The sequence below is a fragment of the Cardiocondyla obscurior genome, linkage group LG15 (assembly GCF_019399895.1).
Source record: "Cardiocondyla obscurior isolate alpha-2009 linkage group LG15, Cobs3.1, whole genome shotgun sequence".
Classification (NCBI taxonomy): Eukaryota; Metazoa; Arthropoda; class Insecta; order Hymenoptera; family Formicidae; genus Cardiocondyla; species Cardiocondyla obscurior.
The window spans coordinates 633,531-655,231 of record NC_091878.1 but is presented as its reverse complement, the minus strand read 5'-3'; the positions used below and the strand labels follow the sequence as shown (position 1 = coordinate 655,231).

At 34.6% G+C, this 21,701-nt stretch overlaps 5 protein-coding genes across 9 annotated transcripts; 3 read left to right on the top strand and 2 right to left on the bottom strand.

Moving 5' to 3' along the window:
* The first annotated feature begins 429 nt into the window (after window positions 1–429).
* On the top strand, window positions 430–4,064 carry LOC139108377 (uncharacterized). The gene is made up of 7 exons (XM_070666597.1): window positions 430–1,060; window positions 1,167–1,923; window positions 2,175–2,498; window positions 2,639–2,900; window positions 3,028–3,512; window positions 3,621–3,947; window positions 4,057–4,064. Exons 1-7 carry the CDS (start codon window positions 1,058–1,060, stop codon window positions 4,062–4,064), a joined length of 2,166 nt encoding a protein of 721 aa, XP_070522698.1. The 5' UTR covers window positions 430–1,057.
* On the bottom strand, window positions 3,810–6,952 carry Bbs4 (Bardet-Biedl syndrome 4). Its single transcript, XM_070667076.1, has 10 exons — window positions 6,665–6,952; window positions 6,242–6,381; window positions 5,984–6,096; window positions 5,817–5,911; window positions 5,587–5,749; window positions 5,191–5,344; window positions 4,983–5,105; window positions 4,690–4,861; window positions 4,273–4,466; window positions 3,810–4,195 (listed from the first exon to the last, which is right to left on the bottom strand). Exons 1-10 carry the CDS (start codon window positions 6,744–6,746, stop codon window positions 4,073–4,075), a joined length of 1,359 nt encoding a protein of 452 aa, XP_070523177.1. The 5' UTR covers window positions 6,747–6,952; the 3' UTR covers window positions 3,810–4,072.
* A 526-nt stretch (window positions 6,953–7,478) lies between these two features.
* Window positions 7,479–12,967, top strand: LOC139108624 (solute carrier family 35 member F5). Of its 3 annotated transcripts, none has more exons than XM_070667067.1 (9): window positions 7,479–7,621; window positions 7,859–8,078; window positions 8,231–8,368; window positions 8,474–8,530; window positions 8,715–8,978; window positions 9,059–9,241; window positions 9,480–9,796; window positions 9,911–10,150; window positions 10,287–12,967. In XM_070667067.1, exons 2-9 carry the CDS (start codon window positions 7,917–7,919, stop codon window positions 10,354–10,356), a joined length of 1,431 nt encoding a protein of 476 aa, XP_070523168.1. In that variant the 5' UTR covers window positions 7,479–7,621; window positions 7,859–7,916; the 3' UTR covers window positions 10,357–12,967. The 3 variants fall into 3 exon arrangements, with proteins under 3 accessions (XP_070523168.1, XP_070523166.1, XP_070523167.1); XM_070667065.1 differs by having other exon boundaries at window positions 9,911–10,159; XM_070667066.1 differs by having other exon boundaries at window positions 7,844–8,078; window positions 9,911–10,159.
* Window positions 12,968–14,912: 1,945 nt separating this feature from the next.
* LOC139108598 (uncharacterized) lies at window positions 14,913–18,122 on the top strand. Of its 3 annotated transcripts, none has more exons than XM_070667032.1 (8): window positions 14,913–15,226; window positions 15,310–15,364; window positions 15,468–15,611; window positions 15,722–15,811; window positions 16,033–16,298; window positions 16,383–16,577; window positions 16,766–17,811; window positions 17,920–18,122. In XM_070667032.1, exons 1-8 carry the CDS (start codon window positions 15,181–15,183, stop codon window positions 17,965–17,967), a joined length of 1,890 nt encoding a protein of 629 aa, XP_070523133.1. In that variant the 5' UTR covers window positions 14,913–15,180; the 3' UTR covers window positions 17,968–18,122. The 3 variants fall into 3 exon arrangements, with proteins under 3 accessions (XP_070523133.1, XP_070523132.1, XP_070523134.1); XM_070667031.1 differs by having other exon boundaries at window positions 16,766–17,815; XM_070667033.1 differs by lacking the exons at window positions 14,913–15,226; window positions 15,310–15,364 and having other exon boundaries at window positions 15,516–15,607; window positions 16,766–17,815.
* Window positions 18,099–21,378, bottom strand: Ras (Inosine-5'-monophosphate dehydrogenase ras). Its single transcript, XM_070667037.1, has 2 exons — window positions 20,778–21,378; window positions 18,099–20,559 (listed from the first exon to the last, which is right to left on the bottom strand). Exons 1-2 carry the CDS (start codon window positions 21,102–21,104, stop codon window positions 19,315–19,317), a joined length of 1,572 nt encoding a protein of 523 aa, XP_070523138.1. The 5' UTR covers window positions 21,105–21,378; the 3' UTR covers window positions 18,099–19,314.
* Between the last annotated feature and the right edge of the window lie 323 nt (window positions 21,379–21,701).

Genomic DNA, 21,701 nt, shown 5'->3' with positions numbered 1-21,701 from the left:
CTAATTGCCGTCGTCGACTGGTGTATTCTGACATTTCGTACTCACGTATGTCAAGAGGTTGAGGAATTTAAATTACTCGCTACGACAGCACTTGAAAAAAGAAAAAGAAGAAAAAAAGAAAAGAATATTAACGTCAAATTTATCATCGTTGTAAATTGATAATTGACCAATACCGCCGGTTAACGAAAACTTTCGTAAACTGATATACCTGTATGTTCCCACACGTTTTATTTCTTCTCTCGCACATCCCCCTTAGCAAACGTCAAATTTTCGATGTGTCATTAAATTAATAGCTCAGTTGTATGGTGCAATGATTCTCACTCGTGCAAATACTAGTGTCAGTTCTAGTACGAACAAAATCATCCAGTTTTTTCTTCTCTGTTTTCTTATAATTTATATTATTATGTCTCAAGAACGTGGTCAATCGACAGAAACCTAGAAAAAAAAAGATAAAATTAGTATGACAATTACAATTAGATGTTTGCGGTAAAAGAACATTGTTTTATTTTATTTTAGGTTTATCATCGGATAAAATATACACATATCTTTTTAGTTTAATCATAGTGACGTAATTTGCTTGAACATGACTGTGTGATTTTCTACGGCCAACTCTGTCGAATTAATTTTGTAAAGATATATATTAAATAATTATTCGTAGCACAGCAAAAATTTGGTTTCTCGAAATATTGTAACAGGCGACAAGCGTATTTTTTTTTTTTTTTTTTATAAAGACTTATCCACAATCTGAAGGAGTGCGATCTATTTTATTCATTCTTGTCAGTGTACAAGTTAAACCCTCGAGCAAACACGATCGAAGATAAACGTGTCCAAAGTGATGTGACACGATAGTCGTCGAACAGCAGACGAGGAGGGGAGGAAAAAAAAAATAGAAGTATAAGGGTGAATGATGAGGGTGAATAATGTACGATTTGACTATATAGAACAAATAAGAATATTTCTATCCCCGTGGCGAGGGAAAACTCAGTGATCCGTCACGACAGTGTTAAATCGCATAAATTAAAGGAAAGCGTGTGTGTTCCTTGAGATATTTGTGAATATGGTACGTCTAACATATTTTCCGTTATTAATTAATTAAAATAAAATAATTGACAAAATTCCTTCTTGTAATGTAAGTTCGTTAAACAAAAAAGAATCTTCGTCTACAGATGGTTCATCAATTTGCTCTCGTGATACTGTCTGTTCCACTGAATACAGTATCTATCATCGGCGATTGCCGATGGGATAATGCTATAAAATTTTGGAGTAACGTCATTTGCTCCCTAAAGGATATTAAAATTGTCAATTTTCACAATGTACTCGAAAGTGGCGGAAGTTCTATCTTTCTTGAGCAATGCTTTCAGATTTTTGTACATGATATCGCCCACAAGTGCGAGACGACGATCGTATCGAGAATATATACGTTTCGTGAAACGGAAAGTCTCGCATCTTTCACGAAAGATGTGAGTTATAGCGAGAAAAGGGGCAGATTTGTAAAGCGGTCAGCGATTTGGAAGATTCTTGCGTCCGATAACGCGATTTCTTCTCGAGTAAAGCTGCCGTTGTCGTCAACAGGTGAAAATATTCGAATACGAAGTGACACAACCCTTGACCGAAATATGTGGAACGTTCATGTAATTCTCGCAAAAGATGTACATTCTTTTGATCGAATTACGAAGGATGATACTACATTCGAATGGAATTCGCACGATCGATTTGTTGTGTTGATCGTGCATTACCCAGAAGATCGCAGATTGTCGAACGAATCTAATTCGAGGATCGATGATATTTTAAAGACGCTATGGTTTAAATATAAAGTGCAAAAGGTTTTCGTTTCAGAAGCTGCTCTCGCGAATGATACTGTTCGAATTAATCGAATTATTCGCACTTTTAACCCGTTCGCCAAAGTCAACGATTCTACTTCGGGTAAATTCTAGCTGGTATTCACAGTCGGTTCTTATATTTAAAACATAAGATTGTCTTAAGAACAATTTTATTTGGTTTCAAACCAATCATAGAATCGTATAATCGTCTTAAGACATTGTTTAAGACGATTTTAAAATAAAAACCGACTATAAATATCGGCCTAGACATTTAGTAAGACTACAAAAATTATCGATCGTCTATAAATACATATAGAAAAAAATATATTAATATATTCTGCTTGTTAATTTCAGTATGGGGAAAGATCGAAATTATAAATGCAAAGACGACGGAAGAAGCGTCGAACGTATTGTCGCAATTGGTACATCGCCGTACGAAAGATATGCATGGATATGAATTAAAAGTCGGGTATTTCAACCGAAATCAAACTCGTGCAGAACCGATAAGAGTTAGGTCCAGCACACGTTACAATTATGCCGAAGTCTTTAAAGGGTTCGACGAGTTAATGCTGAAAACTATAGCTCGAAACATGAATTTTCAAACGGAGCTAATTAATCCGACGGATAATGAATCATACGGTTATCAATTGGCCAACGGGACGTACATCGGTGCTATAGGTATTTGTTATACATATATGTGTTTAACATACCTTGTGCTACTCGCAAGTATAATTCAGTTATTTCTTTTTATATTTTCATCTTCTTTTTTTTTATCGAGTACACGTATAATACACGTAATACACAGCCAGCTTGCACAGGCGACGTAGTGAACGGTAGAACGGACATCTGCTTCGTGTCTTACTTCATAAAGAAATACACCACGAATCTGAAAGAAGACGTAGATTTCACCGTGTACATGGACTTTGACAAATTATGCGTGGTGGTGCCCAAAGCACCCAAGATACCTAAAGGAATTCGAATATATCATTTCTTTCCGCTCTCAATTTGGATCTGTTCGATGCTGACACACGTTTTCACCTATCTAATATGGTATTTTTTACAAGAATTCACTCCAGGAAGGTACGATTGCCGCATCTCTATGTACTTAAACGCAGCACGTGTTAACGATACGAATTATTTACCCGTATTAAAAAAAAAAAAATATATAGAATATAAGAAATGCGTATTATAATTTATTATTTAACAGGACAGGAAAGAAAAGTTTCCGTGCAACGATCTATCGTTCATTTCTACTTAACGCTGGCTGCCCTCAAAAGTTACCAAGCACAAACGGAGAAAGAATATTATTATCGGGCATTCTTCTTGCTAACGTTACTTTAGTTGGGATCTTCGGCGGTATTTTATACAACAGTTTCGCGCACGATATGTATTATCCAGACATCGATAGTCTTCAAGAACTCGACGCTTCGGGATTACCGATCATCTTGACTTCCGCCAGCCTAGTCGATCTTTTCGATGATGATAACGAAAATAAAGATAAAGATGTCGATTCGGTAATACTCACGCAAAGCTTGCGGAAAAAGATGCAGTTTGGTAAAAATGCCGTAAGCAGCGTCGCTTATTATCGTAACATTTCAACATTCGTTAGGAAAAGTTATTTTCCCATTGTCACCGAGGAATTAATTGATGCGGATGGTGGGCCGCTGCTTCACCTTGTTAAAGAATGTCCAGGTATGTACGAAAAATGTAACCTGCAACATTTATTAAGAATTTTTAATATACATATAGTATCATATTTGACTATGTATATTAATAATTAATATTGTGTACGTACGCTAGGTAAATTCTACTTGTCGTATTTATTGCCCAAGAACTCGATTTTAAACGAAAAAATTAATGGATTGATTAGTCGAATGAATCAGGCTGGATTACCATCGTTATGGAGTCAACACATTGTTCACGCTTTTATTATTCGAAGGGGATCATTGGCTAAACAAAAAATAATTCAAAATAGAAAGAAAATGAACGACTTCGTACCGTTTAATTTATCTGATATGCAATCATCTTTTTATATGTTACTGATAGGATTGTTGATATCAACAATAGTTTTTTTCTGCGAGAAGGGTTGGTTGAAAACACCATTGCTATACGTTAAAAAACCAAACTGTAAGTCTAACTCAACGTTAATTCAACAGTAAAATCACATTTCTTTTTATTTTTTTTTTATTTTTATCTATTTTAAGAATAAATGTAAGAATAAATGTTATTAATTTAGACAAGTGATAAAAAGCTTAAACTTCGTCGGCGCTTAATTGTCGATTTTCCTCATATTGCTCTGTAGACGTTTGATTAATATTCGATTCTGTATTTTCGCGTTGTAACCTTTTTGATAATTTTTTTGCCATTTGCGATATCTACATATAATGATATGTCAATTATTATATTACATCGAGAGATTGTAGTAATACGTGTGCGTCAATTTTTTAATTACCTGTGTATCAACCTCAACGATAGCCATAATGTCATTCAACGCTGTTAAAATTTCAATAGCATTAGCTTGTTTACCACGAGCATCAAGTATTACTGCATAATTAATTAATATTAACGGATCTTGAGGAGCTAATGCGTGTGCTTTCGTCAATGATCTTTCGGCACCTTCCAGATCATCCAAACGTTTTAAGGCCACTGAAATAAAAAATATAGATTGTTAATTAAAGAAGAGCACATGTAGATGAATTGATATTATTATACACTCGAATAAAATGTATTCTACTGAATGATATAAATTTCTTCAGCTTATTTTTGTTTCGCTAATCGCTAATAAATATATTGTACATAAATAGATGCGTCATTTATATAAAATATACGGTATTAATTCGTCATAAATTTAAATTAATTTTTTACTCACAGCCTAATAACAGATACGGCATAGAATTTTTTGGTTCAGCGCTGACTGCAGCGCATAAATAAATTGCGGCCGATGCAGGCTGTCCGGTGGTGAGAAAAACAATTCCCAGGTTGCACGATGGAATGCAAGACAGGGGGCTTAAATAATGCGCTCGCTTCAACGAACTAATAGCCTGCGAAATATTGTACAGAATACTTTAGTTTTGCATTTGTATTCTCAATAATGCAAATTTTTCCCTTCGTAAAAACTGTGGTTTTAGACTAGAATATCCCCTTAAAGACAAACATACTCACAGCAACGTATTTTTGCTTTGCATAGAGACACATTCCGATGTTATTCCAAAGGATTGAAGACTCTGGAATAGTTTGTGCTGCAACTTTGTATTTCGATAAAGCTACATCATACTCTCGATGATTCTGAAAGTGTTAAATTAATTCTTTAAAATTCTTAAAGAATAATTTTGAAAAATTATCAAGATATTATTTCTATAAATTTACGCACTTGCATTACATAAGCCATAGGTAAAATTGCTTTGACGCAATTAGGTGAATGAGCTAAAGCTGCTCCAAATTGTTGAAATGCTCGTTGCGAATCTCCTATTTTGAGATACAAAAGACCCAAATCTATCGCTGCATCAATGCTCTGAGGATTTCCACTGTGCGTGAAAAAAACGTTTAAAACTGATGTTTTGTCAAAATAACAGTTAACAATATTAAAATAAAATATTTCATAAAATAAAAAATTGTATACGAGAAAAAAAATAAAATAAAATACGCCAAGACTATTATTATAGAACAGTGAATGTATTATTTTTGATTTTGTACTAAATAATACTAAAGTGATATTGTAAATTATATTCTTAAAATTGTACAACTTCTGATTAATAACATTACTTACTTTAAAGCTGTAGTATAAGCGTTTTTAGCTTCTGGAATCATATCTTCTAAAAGATAGAGTTTAGCGAGATCGATATTAGGCAACTCATTTTTAGTTATTTCTGTTGCTCTTTTCAAGTATTTTTTACCCTCTTGTAACTGATTCAATTTCACATGAGACTCGCCTGAATAAAAAATAATGTAAGTAATTTAATTTAATTACGCGAATGGAAAAAATTATGAATAATTTACCAAGGCCGTGATATATTTCCCAGTCTGGTAAAAACGATATCTTTTCAGCTTCCATGTATGCATCTATCGCGCGTCTGTGACTGCCCATTATTAATCTAAAAATTGTAGCGTTTATTATTGCAGTGTTATATTTTTATAAATAATATTCTCTCAATCAAATTACTTACAATGATTTTGCTATCTGTTTAATATTATCGACATTTGTCGAATTTACATTATATGCAGTTTGGAAGCAATCCAGTGAATCCTGAATTTTACCTTCTTTTCTAAGAATTAATCCCTATGTAAATAAAATATCCTCATCTATTACAACTGACATAATTACAGCAAGTAAAAAAAATCTCAGCAGCAAGCAAAAGATGTATTGCATTTTTATTTTTTATTATATGAATAATATGGAGTGGAGAACACCCTGTATACATCACCTTCAAATAATTCGCGTATTCATGACCGTCGGATTTTACCAATTCCTGCTCGATGAGTAGCTTGCAAGCGCTATATTCGTGTCTCGTGTAATGCCGATGTAACAACCAATTCCGACTTTCTACCGCTGGTATGTCTGGTGCTGCATTTAAAAAATCAAACAATAAGAAACGGACCAAAAAAAAAATAATTTCCTTAATTTTTGACGAGGAAAGTTTAATGCGCGACGTGAACGTGAACGAATAGTCACGGATATAAAAAAAAATTAATCGATCAAAGAATTTAAGTTGCGCGAGTTCCTCGCTTATCCCCGACGTTTTACAGCAAACGTAAAATATTGCGGCATTATAACATCGACGCAACGTTGCTACAATATTAATCTGTGTTAATGGGTTATTTAATAATGAGTTAATAATATTCGGTACCTTGCTTGCCTCTATCGTTTCTCGTTCGTTGTACGAATGTATTTTCTTGTAAACGACCGTTACTTAGAACGTCATTTGCCATTATTGTTACAGAAAGCGAAAACTCGGCCAAAGATCTTTAAGAATATAACAGGTTTGTCGTTCGACGAGTTTATTCCGTTTGATAATAACGAATTGTTTCGTAAAGTATTATCTCCATGGTAACGAACGTGAGGCATTCCGAACTGAAGTCTGCACAGCTTGGCCAGCTTGGCGCTGCGCGCAATCGCGCGTCTACAGCGATCGTAAACAAAATCGAATCAAACGACGCTATACTAACGTTGCAAGTTATTGCAATGCACCAAATATCTTGCCGTTCAAATTACGTTCGCCTGTAACTTCCTGTAAATTCGAGAGCTGTGAGACAGGTGAAGTGAACGTACACAGGGGGTCAGATGCAAATCTAGCTATACGGGAAAATGAAACGACGGCGGCGAAAGCAAAACCGGCATAATCTTGATAATATACGTATATACATGTAACGTTGACGCACCTGTTATCGTCCGTAATTAGTAGCGTTCCAAGCTCAAGTTTCAAGTTCCAATTGCTTTAATTACTACGCGTTCCGAGTTCCGAGATGTAGGCGGATGATCTACAACTGTGACGCGGGCGATGCGGCCGATGCACCAGCGGCACTCGACGTAATAGATTATAGAGACGGTGGGTGGACTGCTTTGCGGTTTCGCTAAGGACCGCTACGCGACACGACCCGCGACCGACGACACTCCATCTCGAAAGGTGTCGCAAAAATCGACAAGAACCTCGTTGACGGGAGTGAGAGAACAATGTAATATGGAGACTATGTCGGCTGAGGCCGGGCCCGGGGCCGCAAACAGCCGATAAGGTTAGGGTTTACCTCGGTCTCGGTCTTCTCGTATTTTCAATCCGCACGCTAGCGGATTATTGGACGCGTAGCGCGTAAGTTTGTCTTTCTTTTTACACTTTGTAATGATTATGCTATTATACTCGATACTACTAACAGACCAGGAAAAAGCTCGAAAAGAGTATGTAATTAATTATTGATTGTGTATGTACATATACATATATATATAAAATATTTTGTTTTAATTTCTACCTTAATAATCCTTACCGCACCAGTTACAAAAAAAAAAAAAAAAAAAAAAACGTTTATTTTGATAGAAAAATGTCGAACAGCTTTACAGAGAGAAATGTATTAACATAATGCTGTAAACAAAGAAGACCGAAAGTCGAGATGAGCTGTTCAGTCGAATTACGCCAACGGAGGCAACAAGCAATGACGGAGGATCCTCATAAACTTGCAGCAATGATGAATAAATCTCAAAGACTTGTATTGGGACTTTTAGTTCTATTGCTCGTCGATATAATATGGGTTTCCAGTTCTGAGCTTACCAAAGTAAGATCCGATTTTTTATCTTATTGTTGCAATCTATATCTTACATTTTTTTCATATGCTCTTTATTTATTTAATTAATTAATATTTTTGTTGTTATATATGCAACAGTAAAATCACTATAATAATATATGCATATGTATATTTTTTTTCAGTACATTTATAAGGATGAAGCATTTGAAAAGCCATTTTTTAATACATATGTAAGAACATCTATGTTTACACTATATTTACTTGGCCTGTGCTTTTGGCCACCTTGGCGGGAACAATGTAATAAACCTGCAACATATATGGTATTTATCAATATTGTAACCATTTCTATATAGTGTAAAATTATTTTTGTTTTTTTCTTTTCCTTATACATCTCTCTCAAACTCTAAAACATTTTTTTTTTCCAGTTTATAGATCCCAATGTTGAAGATGATAATTTTTATTCGGAGGCTAATACAAGTCTAGTAAGTCTGCAAAATTATCTGTGTTTGTATATTCATATCCATAGACTTTTTCATATCTTTATAGATATTTGGGAAAGTATAAAAAATCTTGACGATCGATTGATCATGTTTGTCTGATGCATGTATTAAAAATTAATGTTTAAGCTAAGCTGTTAATCTAATGACAACTAATAATTTTTTATAGAGTGATTCAACATTTGTTCCAATAAAAACTCCAGATCATTGTGATCATTCATCTGGTACAGAAAGTGACGATTCATCTATCCGTTCTGTAAGATTCAGTAAACTGGCTGAAGTACGCCACATGTCAGAAAGTTATGCTACTGAAGCTTTATTGGCACGACTTAGTTATCAAGCCAGCGTTAGAGCTGGAGAACACGCGAGGCGACAGGCTAACAAATTCTCTGTACAAAAAGTAGCTAAAATAGCTCTTATGTTCTGCTTGTTTGTGGGTAACATTAAGAGAATTTAATTAAATGTATCCCTGTCTGCATTGCGGTACCACAGATACTGCCTTTTTTTTTTTAGTGGTTTATGGCTAATTACATGTACCAGATATCATTGGAGCAAACTCAAGCCAGAGTCGTTACTGTATTGACTTCGACGTCGAGTCTATTCACTTTATTTCTCGCTGCCTCTTTTCCTAGTAATGGAGGTGACAAATTTTCACTGTCCAAATTAGCTGCTGTGATAGTTAGCATTTTTGGACTGGTAAGTTACATATTTACTCACGTTAATTTAATTAAAATAATTTTAACTTAAGAAAAAACGTATGACTAACATCGTCTTCTTTTGATTTTTTATAAACCAACGAAAAATTAAATTACGCCAACATTAATAATACAATATTGTACTGTTATTATCGTTATATTTTTTTTTTCTTTTATTATTATATTATTTTTTATTTTATATTATATATATAATTAGAAAACTTTTTTTTTACTTACAGGTATTAGTCGGTATTTCGGATTTTAATATAGAAAGTAATAACATGTCAACAGGCATAATATTAGCTCTAGTCAGTGCTTTTTTCTATGCTGCATATATTGTATTTTTAAAAAGAAAAGTAGATCATGAAGACAAAATGGATATACCAATGTTTTTTGGCTTTGTTGGAATATTCAATTTAACACTTTTGTGGCCTTTATTCTTTATTCTTCATTATGGTCATTGGGAAGAATTTGAATGGCCCAATAGCCATCAATGGACATTCCTAATTATAAATGGTCTAATTGGCACCGTTCTCAGCGAAGTTCTTTGGCTATGGTAATTTAATCATAAGTTAATGCGTCACTCTGTACAACACAATAATAATAATTTTCGTATATGTATGTACGTGTATTTATGTGCGCGTGAGATTTAATTTTATTATATTTACAGGGGCTGTTTTCTGACATCATCTCTTGTAGCAACAATGGCCGTAAGTTTAACAATGCCCATGTCAATGATAGCCGATGTTCTTTTAAAGAAAGTTGAATATCCCTGTATTTTCTACTTGGGAAGTATTCCAATGCTTTTGGCATTTCTGACAGTATCTCTTTTATCTTATTATGACAATTGGGATCCTGTTATGGATTTAATAAAAAGGGATTTTCTTTGGATATGCAGAAAAAATAACAGGTCTGCAAGGTAAAGAATTACTTAAGTGCAATTAAATTAAATTAAAACAGATAAAATATAAATTCATTAAAGTTCTAATACTTTCGCACACGTATCTTATACATATACGGAAAATATGAAAAAGTGGTGCTTTTAGAATTCCAGATTTTGAAGCGGAGCAAACAGAGTCTTTAATAGGAATAGACAGTGGCGATCATGAAGCTTAACAAGACAATAACAGGAGAATTAACTCATCTTGTATTACATACACCATTCTAATAGGAATTTAATTAAATAACGGATATAACACAGTGTCTCGTACACACATGTCTCCATTGGATGAGTATATCTGCATATTTTCATTTAGATCGTTTCGTTGTTAATCGCTTTATAGATTATGATAAAGTAACGACATGGATAAGATGTGTCATTTACCATAGATTTTTAATCGCTATATTCGAAAGCGAAAGTTTTGTATCACGTCAGATATTTCAGAAATTTAAGAGTTTCAGAAATTAAAGCGTCCAACACTTTTTGACATTTTTGACTAACTGAGAACTTTACTTTGACTTGACTCGACTTGACTGACAGAAACTGATTAGAGACTTAGTACGGATTAAATTCAAATTTAAATTTTGTGCTTTAGAATGATTGCAATGAAAATGACATTGCACTCGCCTATCTTGAATAATAATAGACTTGCTGCGCGTGTGCATTTTTTATCTCGTACATCAACCGGAAAATTTTGAAATTTTGCATCCAAATGAGCTTCTAGACTACAATTTTTATGTTAACTCTTCTCGTTTTATAATAAAGTAGATTAAATTTCTGACTTTAATTATAAATAGTTATAAATAAATAAAAGTAAGGATCGAGTTTTGTTCTCAGAAATGTAATCTACTTGAATATACATGGAAAAACTAAATTAAAGAAACAAATATAATCTGGAGACTTGCTTGGATGTATAACATCTTATTAGTGGAAGCACGTTTAATGTCGACCCGTGTACAATTATACATTCTCAATGTATATCTTATACAAATGTATTGCTTAATTTCGTACTAAGCGCATCATAAAAAGATGATTACTGCCGGACAATAATAATTGCGAGTTAATTTGTGACAAACGCTGTTGACTTGCTTCGTTTGTTTGTGCTCATTGTGCATTTTTTACAATATAATAAGTTTGCAACCGGATATGGCTTAGCTTTCCTTAAACTGTGCTATCAAAATCTGCTATATAATTGTTATTTTTAAATTATTGCATAGTTTGGATCTTGAGCTTGATACCTTACCGAGTTTGCAAAAAAATGAGAAATCCAGTGTCTTTACCGAAAATTGTATATACTAAGAGTAATAAGAGCTGATAAAAATCAAACAGATATTTATTTATAAAGCTATACTACTTTTCACTAAACGGTAATATTTTTATGCTATTAATACTGTATATTGAATGAATAATTTATTAGAAACAAATAGCATACTACTTGATGTTAAAAGTAACAAACGAGGCGCATCCAGTGCAACCTGTACTTATTATTTTTAGTATTTGGCTAATTTTAGATGAAGTATTATAAACGAGGTGTAATGTTTTAATGAGTAAGAGTTATATAGTGGAAAGGAAGTACTAATGCTTTGGACCAATTAAAAATTTCACGATAAAAACAAAGTAAAATAAAAAAAAATGTATAGTCGTCTAAAGAGAATATAAAATCGATGAGGTGAGATCAAAATTTTTATATTGCATTGCGAAAGTAATGATTCAAGTTACATTTATATTTCTAGTCATGGCACGTCTGTCGATTCGTGTAGTTATAATTTCGTTATTTTATTCTGCAGTTGTTTTATAAGAAATATTCCATTATTTGTGTAATGAATTAATCTAGAGTTCGTATCTTTCTTCCGTTTCGATAATTAACACGCACAAGTTTCACTATGTTGTGTTCAATTGTTAACAAGGTCTAGTAAGATAGATGTATAGAATAAGTATCGTAAACTGCGATATGAACTGCTTATCCGTTTCAAAATTCTGTATCTGAACCGATGTTAATTATTTGAAAAGATAGATATGTAACTGTGTAGTGGAATAAGTTGCACCTACGTGCTTTCCCATAATCGTAAGATTTACATTTCTTTTCCGTGATACATGATTAGAAATCGCAACATGTCCGACTTTTGAAAAACTGAATATACATCTCGACTGATCTCAATTTTACACAGTTTAAACAACGCGCAGCACTATATTGTATTTTTATTACTTATTTTATGAATATCTCCCCTACTTTGTAAAATGTTTCAAAAATAATCTACGATGTAGTGTAGCATTGATAATCCGTAAAAAAAATTCTTTTAAAAGAAAAAAGAAGCAACATTTTTTGAGAAGAAAGAAAATTAAATGATTGAAGGGAAGGGCAGTTGCAATGTTACATTAACGATATGATGTGATATAACAAAAGTAAAAAGAAAAAAAAAAATTGTTACGCAAACTATACTATAGAGTAGTATGATACTATCCGTTAAAAGTATAGACAGTAATTGATCGTTCCTGTAATGTTATAACCAGACTTGAATATCAATTGGCCACAATTGCACGCCAAAGATTTGTCTTTCGATCATGTCTAATAAGGATATTTGCTGTTTATTTGTAATCTTAATGTACAAATTTATTTGTACCCTAAATTTAATTGAGGAAAGTGACGTTTTCCTTTTCTCTTTACTAAAATCCAAGACTGGCTATAACTACGTCTATCTGTATATTCCATGTACATATTATGTTCTAAAGTGAAAAATTAAAAGTTGTATACATATAAAAATAAAAATTATGTGATAATAAAAAGAACATAGAGCTTGTTCTTCGTGACTGAACTGATTGCATTATAAGTTTAGTAGTTTTTCTCTAGCGCTACAAGTTGCATTATTTTTTAAAAGGGACCAATTCGTGCTCGTTATTATAATTGGGGACATTAATTATAATAATTTTTATATGATGACGACATTATAATTGAGGAATCTAAAGTCGACGACGTGTTATCGGTTTAAGAGACTCAATTAGAAATCACAAAAAAAAATTATATGACTTACCAATTTACATGAACTCAGCGGAGTTGAAGAATTCTGCTGGTGGCTGCAACATAAAAAAGAATACATTATTGTAGACATGTTAGTTAATTTATGAGATTAATAAAATAAAATTTTTTTTTTTTTTAATTTATACTTACTTAAAAGTTGCTCCGCCGATGCAGGATGCCCCCCGGGCCTGCTCCTCCTCTCAGTTCGGACGTCGTGACGAGTCCTCCTTCCGCGCACAAGTCACTCGCGAATATCCCGACCGTGATTCTACTGTCGCGAAATTTACTGAACACTATATCGCGCGTTATTTTTTCGCACTGCTGAAAAAAGAAAATCCTGAAAAAGAAAACAGGTTACAGACTTACCCAATCTGCATACAGCGGAGTTGTAAATTTCTGCCGGTGGCTGTAACATAAAAAGGAAAATATTAATGTAGACGTGCCGAAAAATTAATAAGATTAATAAAAAAAAAGATAAAAATTTTTTTTTAATAAAGGTATAATTTAATAAAATTCATGCTTACCTATAAGTTGCTCCGCCGATGCATGATGCCTCCTGGTGGGCCTGCTCATCCTCTCAGATGGGACGTGACGAGCCATCCTTCCGCGCACAAGTAACTCGCGAACGTACTCCCGTAAAAATAATCGTATAAAAACGTCCGTAAACTAGCGGCACTCCCGAAACGACCGACGAACCGGCTGCGGTTCGTATGATGACTGATATCGGCGCACGGCACTTTAAGTTCTCACTAATCGATGCGAAGCAGCGGAGTTTCTCTTGATCTGAAACACATAAATTAAAGAATTATTTTATAGATATCACATTCAAAGCATTTTATTCCAAAGACAAATTTATGCTTACCCTGGGGTTGCTCCGCCGGGGCAGGATACCCTTCCTGGGCCTCCTCCTCCTCTCAGGATGTCCTCGGGATGTCAGGTTGATTCTTGTGCTTGCACCAAGCGGCGAACGAAATACGGCCGCGATATGAAACGTTCCCCGCACTGTCTTTTTCTAGTTCTTTAAATTCCGCACTGTCTTTCTCAAGTTCTTTAAATCCCGCACTGTCTTTCTCAAGTTCTTTAAATCCCGTACTGTCTTTCTCAAGTTCTTTAAATCCCGAACTGTCTTACTCAAGTTCTTTAAATCAATCACTCGAAACACGTTGAGAGTCTCAGCCGCGACGGAGAAGACGTGCGCGAGGTGCGGATCTCACGTTCTGACGATGGCGGATGCAAGATAGTCCACGATACTTTCGAGATAGTCCACGACACTCACGAGATAGTCTACGATACTCCCGACCGTCTCAAATCTTCGAATTCGATACGAGAAACGGGCTACGACGCACGGATGCCTCGACATTTTCGTTTCGAACTCGGACCGCGTGCTCGCCATGACTTCTACTAGTACGCAGTAGTTGTCGAGTCATTGTTCTGCGCACTGGACACTCGCGTGATAGTCCACGACATTTGCGACCGTCTTAAATCCTCGAATTCGACACTAGAAACCGGCTACGACGCACGGATGCCTCGACATTTTCGTTTCGAACTCGGACCGCGTGCTCGCCGTGTCCTCTGGTAGTACGTAATAGAACGAGTCACGTAAGCCTGTGGCGAACTCGCAAGCAGGCGATCAAAGGAGCGCTGTGATTGGTCGGCGCGCTAGGGTCTGCCATTACCCCAGACGAGAGAACCAATCAGCGTCGGTTTTAAGCGACAACGATAAAATGGAGATTCGGCTTATTCACACCACTTGTTTATAGATATACGTAATATTATTTAAAAAGAACAAAAGAAAAAAAAACAATTGATTTGACAAACAAAATTTTCAATTTGATTGCATGAAAAAGGCATTCGATGACGATTGATGAAACATGTGACACAATAATCGTATAATTTTTTAGGCTAATGTATAAAGTTGTGATTTATTGGAACAACGTAACATAAAAAACATTAAAGATACTCATATAATTAACTATTTTACAACATGGCTTGTGACAATGAAACGGATACACTTGAGTTGCGTATAAAAGGTAAAAATTTAAAATAATATTGTAGAAAAATAATGACAACATAGCTCTAGTGCAATTTTAATAGTTTAAGTGGGTTTTTTTAGTAAATGGGCAAAATTTATCAACAATCTCGGACAAGTATAATATCAGCACGTTACGGTATGTAATTGTATATAACATTATATTATTAAGTATAATTAAATTAATAAGATTTTAATTTCAAATAAATTTTATTATTGTTCTCTAATGTTCTCAATGATAGAGTTCCTTCTGATCCAACTTGGCCTAAAATACCTCAACGTCGTTCGAACAACAATACTGATGACATTATTGAACCTCCATGTGTGGTCACTTTAACAGGAAGTCCTAGAAAAAGTCACAGCATAGTGCAAACTGTTGTATGTCAGTAAGTTTTCTAAATAATTTTAATATATGTATTGTACATAAGTTTGAAAAGCTTCTATTACTATATTTTCTCTCTTTCTTTTTTTATATCTTGTCACTTTATATCATTAGGCACCTAAAATCAAAAGTGAGCCAAAAAAATGATGCAACTACTCATATACCAAGAAGACTGCCTGGTTCTTTTGATCCACGTTTCAGAAAGTATTAATGATTTTTCTTATCAAGTTTACATTATTCTGGACATTTATAACTTTATCATATGATAAATCAACTATGATATAACGAATGGCAAAATAGTTTATATTATAGTTTTGCCTAAAATTACAAATTATCCAATAATGTTACTACATGTATCTAATGTAATTTTATCTACATTTTATTTTCGTCAACGTGTCATATTAACAATTTATAATGCAATATAGACAGATATTACGACAAAAAACTGAGAAACCGGATGAATTAAGTAACAGAAAAAATGACAAGCAAATACCAGAGTTAGATGTTCTACATATCCCACAAGAAGTTGAGAAGAAACTTAAAGATGAATCACAGAAAATCGATAAAAGGGTAGATAATTATATATCGCCGTTCTACGATGTTAACAATTTATCATCAAGTGGTGTTGGAAGTTCGACGAACACCGTCGACGAACAATCTATTTTAGAAGCAAAACATTTATCAAATAATCGTATGCGTAAATATGTATAATTTAATTCGTGAATGACAAATGATACATTTAATTTTCTGAAAACAATTTTTTAATTTGTTTCAGCTTTGCAACACACGTTACCAATTAACACTTTTAACACAGAGCCGGTTTCTTCACCGATACAGCCGTCGCTACAATGTTACAATCTTCAAATTCCTGTAGTTGCTTATCGCGATGTATCTTTGCCGATATCATCGACGAATATGCCTATACAAGTAGAAAATATTAAACTGACGTCCGCGTGCAACGAAAATAATGGTGCGTAATTAAGTGCATGCGTGTAAGGTTGGTCGGAAAAACTTTTCGGGGATATTTTTATAAGATCGACCAATTCGAAACTAACTTCTTACTTTACAAAGTTTAAGACTGAGAAATACTCGTGCGATTACAATGCGATAAGATGATTGCGTTGAATAATTAAATTAAATTTTATAAAATATTTTTAGGTGTCGAACAATATCATCATCGAGGTATTTCTGAGCATTACCATGGTGAAGTGTGCAAAAAGGAAAAGATCGACTCGAACGTGTCATCGTGTCAAAACTGTACGAAAGACTGTTCTTCTATCGCAGATAACGAGAAAAAAGTGTCAAACGAGAAGGAAATAACGAAAACTTGGATGCCATCGTGCGTTAATCAAGCACCGAAAGAAAATACGCATTTCACGTATTGTGTAAAAGAACGTCGAGACAAGGTTGAAAATAATAATGTGCAAATTTTCCCATTTTCTAGCGATAACAAGTGTTGCAAAGATGACAAAAAAGAGAAAAAAAAGGATGAAAGAAAAAGAAACGCAGAGCGGCTTATCAATATAAAACATAAAACGATAGCACCGATTAATCTACCAAGAAAAGTGAAATCGTTCTTTCGGAAAAAATCTCGTTTAGCAACTACAGATTCCGACTGCACTCTGATATTGCCTGGTTATCGTTACCTTAAAGGTAATAGATATAAAAAAACGAAAAATCCTGACCGCTCAAAGTTAAGTCTATTATCGTTACCTCAAAGAAACGGAATTAATAGTATAAATTCAATAGTAGCAAAATATAATACGTCGAAACGAGGTCGAATAAATTGTAATTTATTAACGAATCTACGAATGAAAAAGTCACTCCACAAGTCATCGTCCATTCCTCCAGAAACTCGAGAGCTATTGAATAAAAGTTATTGGGAGTATTATTGGAAGCTTAAACGCAAAGTCGTGAGTAAATTGGTCAACTCAAACAACTCTGTGGGAAAGAAAGATAATTTACCTGAATCTCAAACGTTACGACAGTGCTCCGTATTATCTTGCATGATCAATCAGGCACTTGAACAAGATTCGAACAGTGTGATCGCCAAAGGAAGATCATTTTCAGATCCGGTAGTAAACGTAACGTCTCATGCACGTGAGTGCATTCACCAAGTTTCTGATTTCTCCTCCGAGCTTGCAAAGAAAATTAAACAGAAAAGGATAAAGCGAGAGAGCAAACGACTGCTTGGACTTCGAGCCGTAGGTACAATCAAACGTCTTAAATTAATTTAATTTAGTTCAATCCAATCATACTTGTTTTTTTTCTTTTTTATTTATATTTTAATCTTACACTTGTAATTCTTCTAGCGTTGCTGTGCGTCGCGTTGTATGTCACGATTATATTTTTACCTATGATGTACGACAATTTCTTCGTCGAGGAATACGACGAAAATGCGAATTATGTCGAACTGATATTTTTATACATCGCATCGTCTTTCGAAGAAACTTTGGATGGAATTATTAATATTTTGTGTAAGATTCTTTTACCAATAAAATTCGATCGAAAATAACTCTTGTTTCTTTCTCTCATTCTCCGAATTCGTGCTATTATAAATTAATTGCATCGTTTATTTCACCATATATCTTAAAGAAATTGAACGTTTTCAAAATTTATAATGTGGAGAAGTAACATTGAATATACGAATATTCTCTTACGGAAGAGAAGTAGACTCATATAAATTCAGCGAAGACGCACATTTAATTTAAAAAAAGGAGGAAAAAAGCTATTCACGGCCGACAAACATTTAAAACACAGAATATAAGTTGCGCGTTATTCACGAAATAACCATCATCTTTTTTTTTACATCAAGTTTACATCAAGTTGGTCTTTTTATTTGAGATATACAGTTTATTACAAGAATACTTACTGTATATAAAATATATCGTCTGCTAATTGATACTGGGAAATAAGATTTCGACTTTTCTTCAAGACTTTTAATACTACTGGATCAATAACTTTTCGCTTTAAATGTTCCTATTAAATTCTTATTATGTAAAGTTACGCGACATTAAATAAACCAATAATACAAAGATGAGGTTTCTAAACTGTCAATTAAGACAAGTCGAAAGAAATGGACGAACAAATATTACTAATATATAAAAGATTGAGATCTGTTATGGCATACATTCATGTTATTATCATTATGCGAATAAGTCATCTATAAGTCATCACTTCATTATACAATCATCGAATACTTGGTCAAATTTGGAGAACCGTAAGTGATAAGCTATACAAGTATTAACATTATACATAGATCAGTCACAGATCAGTATTGCGTACAAATGTATTACACAAAGCCAAGTCTTAATTCATTTACTTGATTTTAACAAGTATCACTCGTTTTGTAAATATAAAATGTACACTAAATTTAAAAAATGCCATATAAAGATGTGACACATATTAGTTAACTAGCACACACATACAGACACACACGAGATTAAAACGACAAATGATTCTAGTGTCATTTTCGTATTCGCCGAAAGTTCTAAAATAACAGAGTCCGAGCCGAACGAATATATCTCGCACGTTTGCAACAGGTAAAGGAGATTTGTGATTTCTCATAGGTCTATGTAAACTGGTAAAATAACTGTTATTCGATTATTAAATGCAGGTACCTTTCCACGTGCTTTACAACACGTGTCTTTTTTTTTTCTCTATTTTTTTTCTTAAACATTATTTATAATTTTAATTATTTTTTACATTTAGTACAGCCTTTTCTCATAGGAGAACAAGCTGTGCACATTACCTTCTTGCTGAGCTGAATGTGTTCGTCTCTCAAATTTCAATTCCCCGCTATACGTCATAGATCGCAAAATGTTAAGCGATCTCGCTCCGATATCTTGACATCCGTGTTTGATGCCGCAAGTCAAATAAGGCAGGAATTTAAGCACCGAGCCTTTATCCACTATAGAGCCGCTAACACCTTGCGCAACTTTTAGTTTATCCATTTCGTTATGAAAATATCTATCCATCGCAGAGCCTTTGGCGTCCTTTCTGTCCATAGCGTCCAACGAGCCCATTCCTCTGTACTTTTTAAGTCTAACTCCATCGCTAAAAAAATACTCGCCCGGGGCCTCGGATGTTCCAGCTAAGAGAGACCCCATCATGACTGTGCTAGCGCCTAAACTAAGGCCTTTGATAATATGACCGATAGATTGAATACCACCGTCTGCTATGACGGGTATACCGAATTTTCTGGCGTATTCGGAAACCTTATAAACGGCTGTCGCTTGCGGTCGTCCTACAGCCATTACCTCTTGTGTTATGCAGATCGATCCGGAACCCATTCCGACGCGTAGCGCGTCGGCTCCTGCCTCTATGAGATTCTTGGCTTGCATCGTAGTCACAATGTTACCAGCAATCACTTGTAAGTTCGGGTAATGCGACTTAATATACTTGATCATTTCAATTTGGTACATTGAATTGCCCTGCGACGAATCTAATACGACTACATCTACGCCAGCTGCTACAAGCAATTCTAATCGATGCTTATCCGTCTCTCGCGTTCCTATCGCAGCTCCTACCAATAGCTGCTTATTCTCATCCTTGCTGGCATTTGGGTAACTACGATTTTTTTTCAAGTCGGTCCTTGCCATCAGAGATATAAGTTCCCCACGTTCGTTAACAATGGGAAGCTTTCCCTTCTTGGATTTTTCCAAAATTACATTTGCCTCTTGCAGTGTTACTCCTGCTGGTGCAGTAATTAAATCCTCCAAATTCGTCATTATAGAGCTAAGTGATTTACGTTTATAATTGGGTAAACGTTCAAGAAAGTCGATATCTCTAGAGGTGACAATGCCTAATAATTTTCCGCCAACTTTACCCGTGTCTGTGACGGGTACTCCGCTAAAGCCGTGCTCAATTTTGACATTCAAAACGTCGTTGACTGTATGATGTGGCGCCAAGACAACTGGATCTCTAATAAAACCATGCTTGTATTTTTTTACCTGTAAATAAAATACAAATATACATATATATATATATATATATATATAAAATTAACAATAAATTTAATACAGACGAGAAATTAAATACATAAAAAAAAGCAGAAAGTAGCAAAAAAATGCTGCTACAGAAATTGCATGCATACTGTGTAAATAAATTGCGAAGCAGGCTCGATAAACGTTACAGAACGATAGAAGTGTGTTGCGAATTAGCGCGTTACCTTATGCACTTCGTTCGCTTGATACTCCGGAGTACAATTGTGATGTATGATACCGATTCCGCCGGACAGAGCCATAGCTATAGCCATGTCAGATTCGGTAACAGTGTCCATGGGCGAGGACACGAGAGGTGCTTTCAGCATGACTTTTCTGGTCAATGGTGACAGCAGATCGACCTCCTCTGCAGTGAAATCGATATAGCCCGGAAATATGATGAAATCGTTATAAGTGAGGCCGTCACCCGCGGCAAATAGCTGCGCGGCTGATAACCCATCGTCTGGCAACGACACGTCAGCCGGCTTGATATCACCTAGCACGTAATCTGCCATTATGTCGCTCTCTCACCTTTCAATTATCTTTACGACAGTATACGTGTACTTCCAATGATTTCTTCTTTTCTTTAGAAGAGCACCGTGCAGCACCGACAGCAACCGAAAGCGGTAAAAGCTGCTCCAGCTGCCGAGAGTGTCTAGATCCAAATGGATGAGCGAATACAAGAACAAGAACACGAGCACGTGTGCACGTGCGCGGGCAATCGCGTATGAAGCCTGGCGGAGCCAAAAGAGGAGGGAGAAAAGGCGCAGGGTAAATCAAGCTAGAGACCCTCAGAGGCCGATATTCATAAGTATTCATTTCAAGTACAGTCTTAATTAATTTTAAACCAATCACAAAGCCGTATTATCGATTCACCGATAATTACAAACGTTCCGCGTTTTTTTTCTACAAGTAATTTGGTGCTTGTGGTTGGTTACGAACTCGATCCATTTTAAAAAAATGTAATACTTTTGTATAGCAGGGGTTATATACAGTTAGAATTTTCAAAAAATCGATTTTTTTTTTTTATTTTATTTTCTTAATGTACATATATTTAAGAATATATACAGAAAGTTTCATTTAGTTCCGGTGAATATTTCCTAAGTTATAAG

Coding starts and splice junctions, on each gene's coding strand:
- Ras (XM_070667037.1), bottom strand. CDS start 21,104: ATGGCAGATTACGTGCTAGGTGATATCAAGCCGGCTGACGTGTCGTTG. Junction 20,560..20,777: donor AAGCGAACGAAGTGCATAAG/GTAACGCGCTAA, acceptor TTTTATTTACAG/GTAAAAAAATACAAGCATGG.
- Bbs4 (XM_070667076.1), bottom strand. CDS start 6,746: ATGGCAAATGACGTTCTAAGTAACGGTCGTTTACAAGAAAATACATTC. Junction 5,912..5,983: donor AAACAGATAGCAAAATCATT/GTAAGTAATTTG, acceptor TACAATTTTTAG/ATTAATAATGGGCAGTCACA. Junction 5,750..5,816: donor GGAAATATATCACGGCCTTG/GTAAATTATTCA, acceptor TTTTTTATTCAG/GCGAGTCTCATGTGAAATTG.
- LOC139108624 (XM_070667065.1), top strand. CDS start 7,917: ATGAGCTGTTCAGTCGAATTACGCCAACGGAGGCAACAAGCAATGACG. Junction 8,079..8,230: donor CCAGTTCTGAGCTTACCAAA/GTAAGATCCGAT, acceptor ATTTTTTTTCAG/TACATTTATAAGGATGAAGC. Junction 10,160..10,286: donor AAAAATAACAGGTCTGCAAG/GTAAAGAATTAC, acceptor TGGTGCTTTTAG/AATTCCAGATTTTGAAGCGG.
- LOC139108377 (XM_070666597.1), top strand. Junction 2,499..2,638: donor GACGTACATCGGTGCTATAG/GTATTTGTTATA, acceptor CAGCTTGCACAG/GCGACGTAGTGAACGGTAGA. Junction 3,513..3,620: donor CCTTGTTAAAGAATGTCCAG/GTATGTACGAAA, acceptor TACGTACGCTAG/GTAAATTCTACTTGTCGTAT.
- LOC139108598 (XM_070667031.1), top strand. CDS start 15,181: ATGGCTTGTGACAATGAAACGGATACACTTGAGTTGCGTATAAAAG. Junction 15,365..15,467: donor TATAATATCAGCACGTTACG/GTATGTAATTGT, acceptor TCTCAATGATAG/AGTTCCTTCTGATCCAACTT. Junction 17,816..17,919: donor GCTTGGACTTCGAGCCGTAG/GTACAATCAAAC, acceptor TAATTCTTCTAG/CGTTGCTGTGCGTCGCGTTG.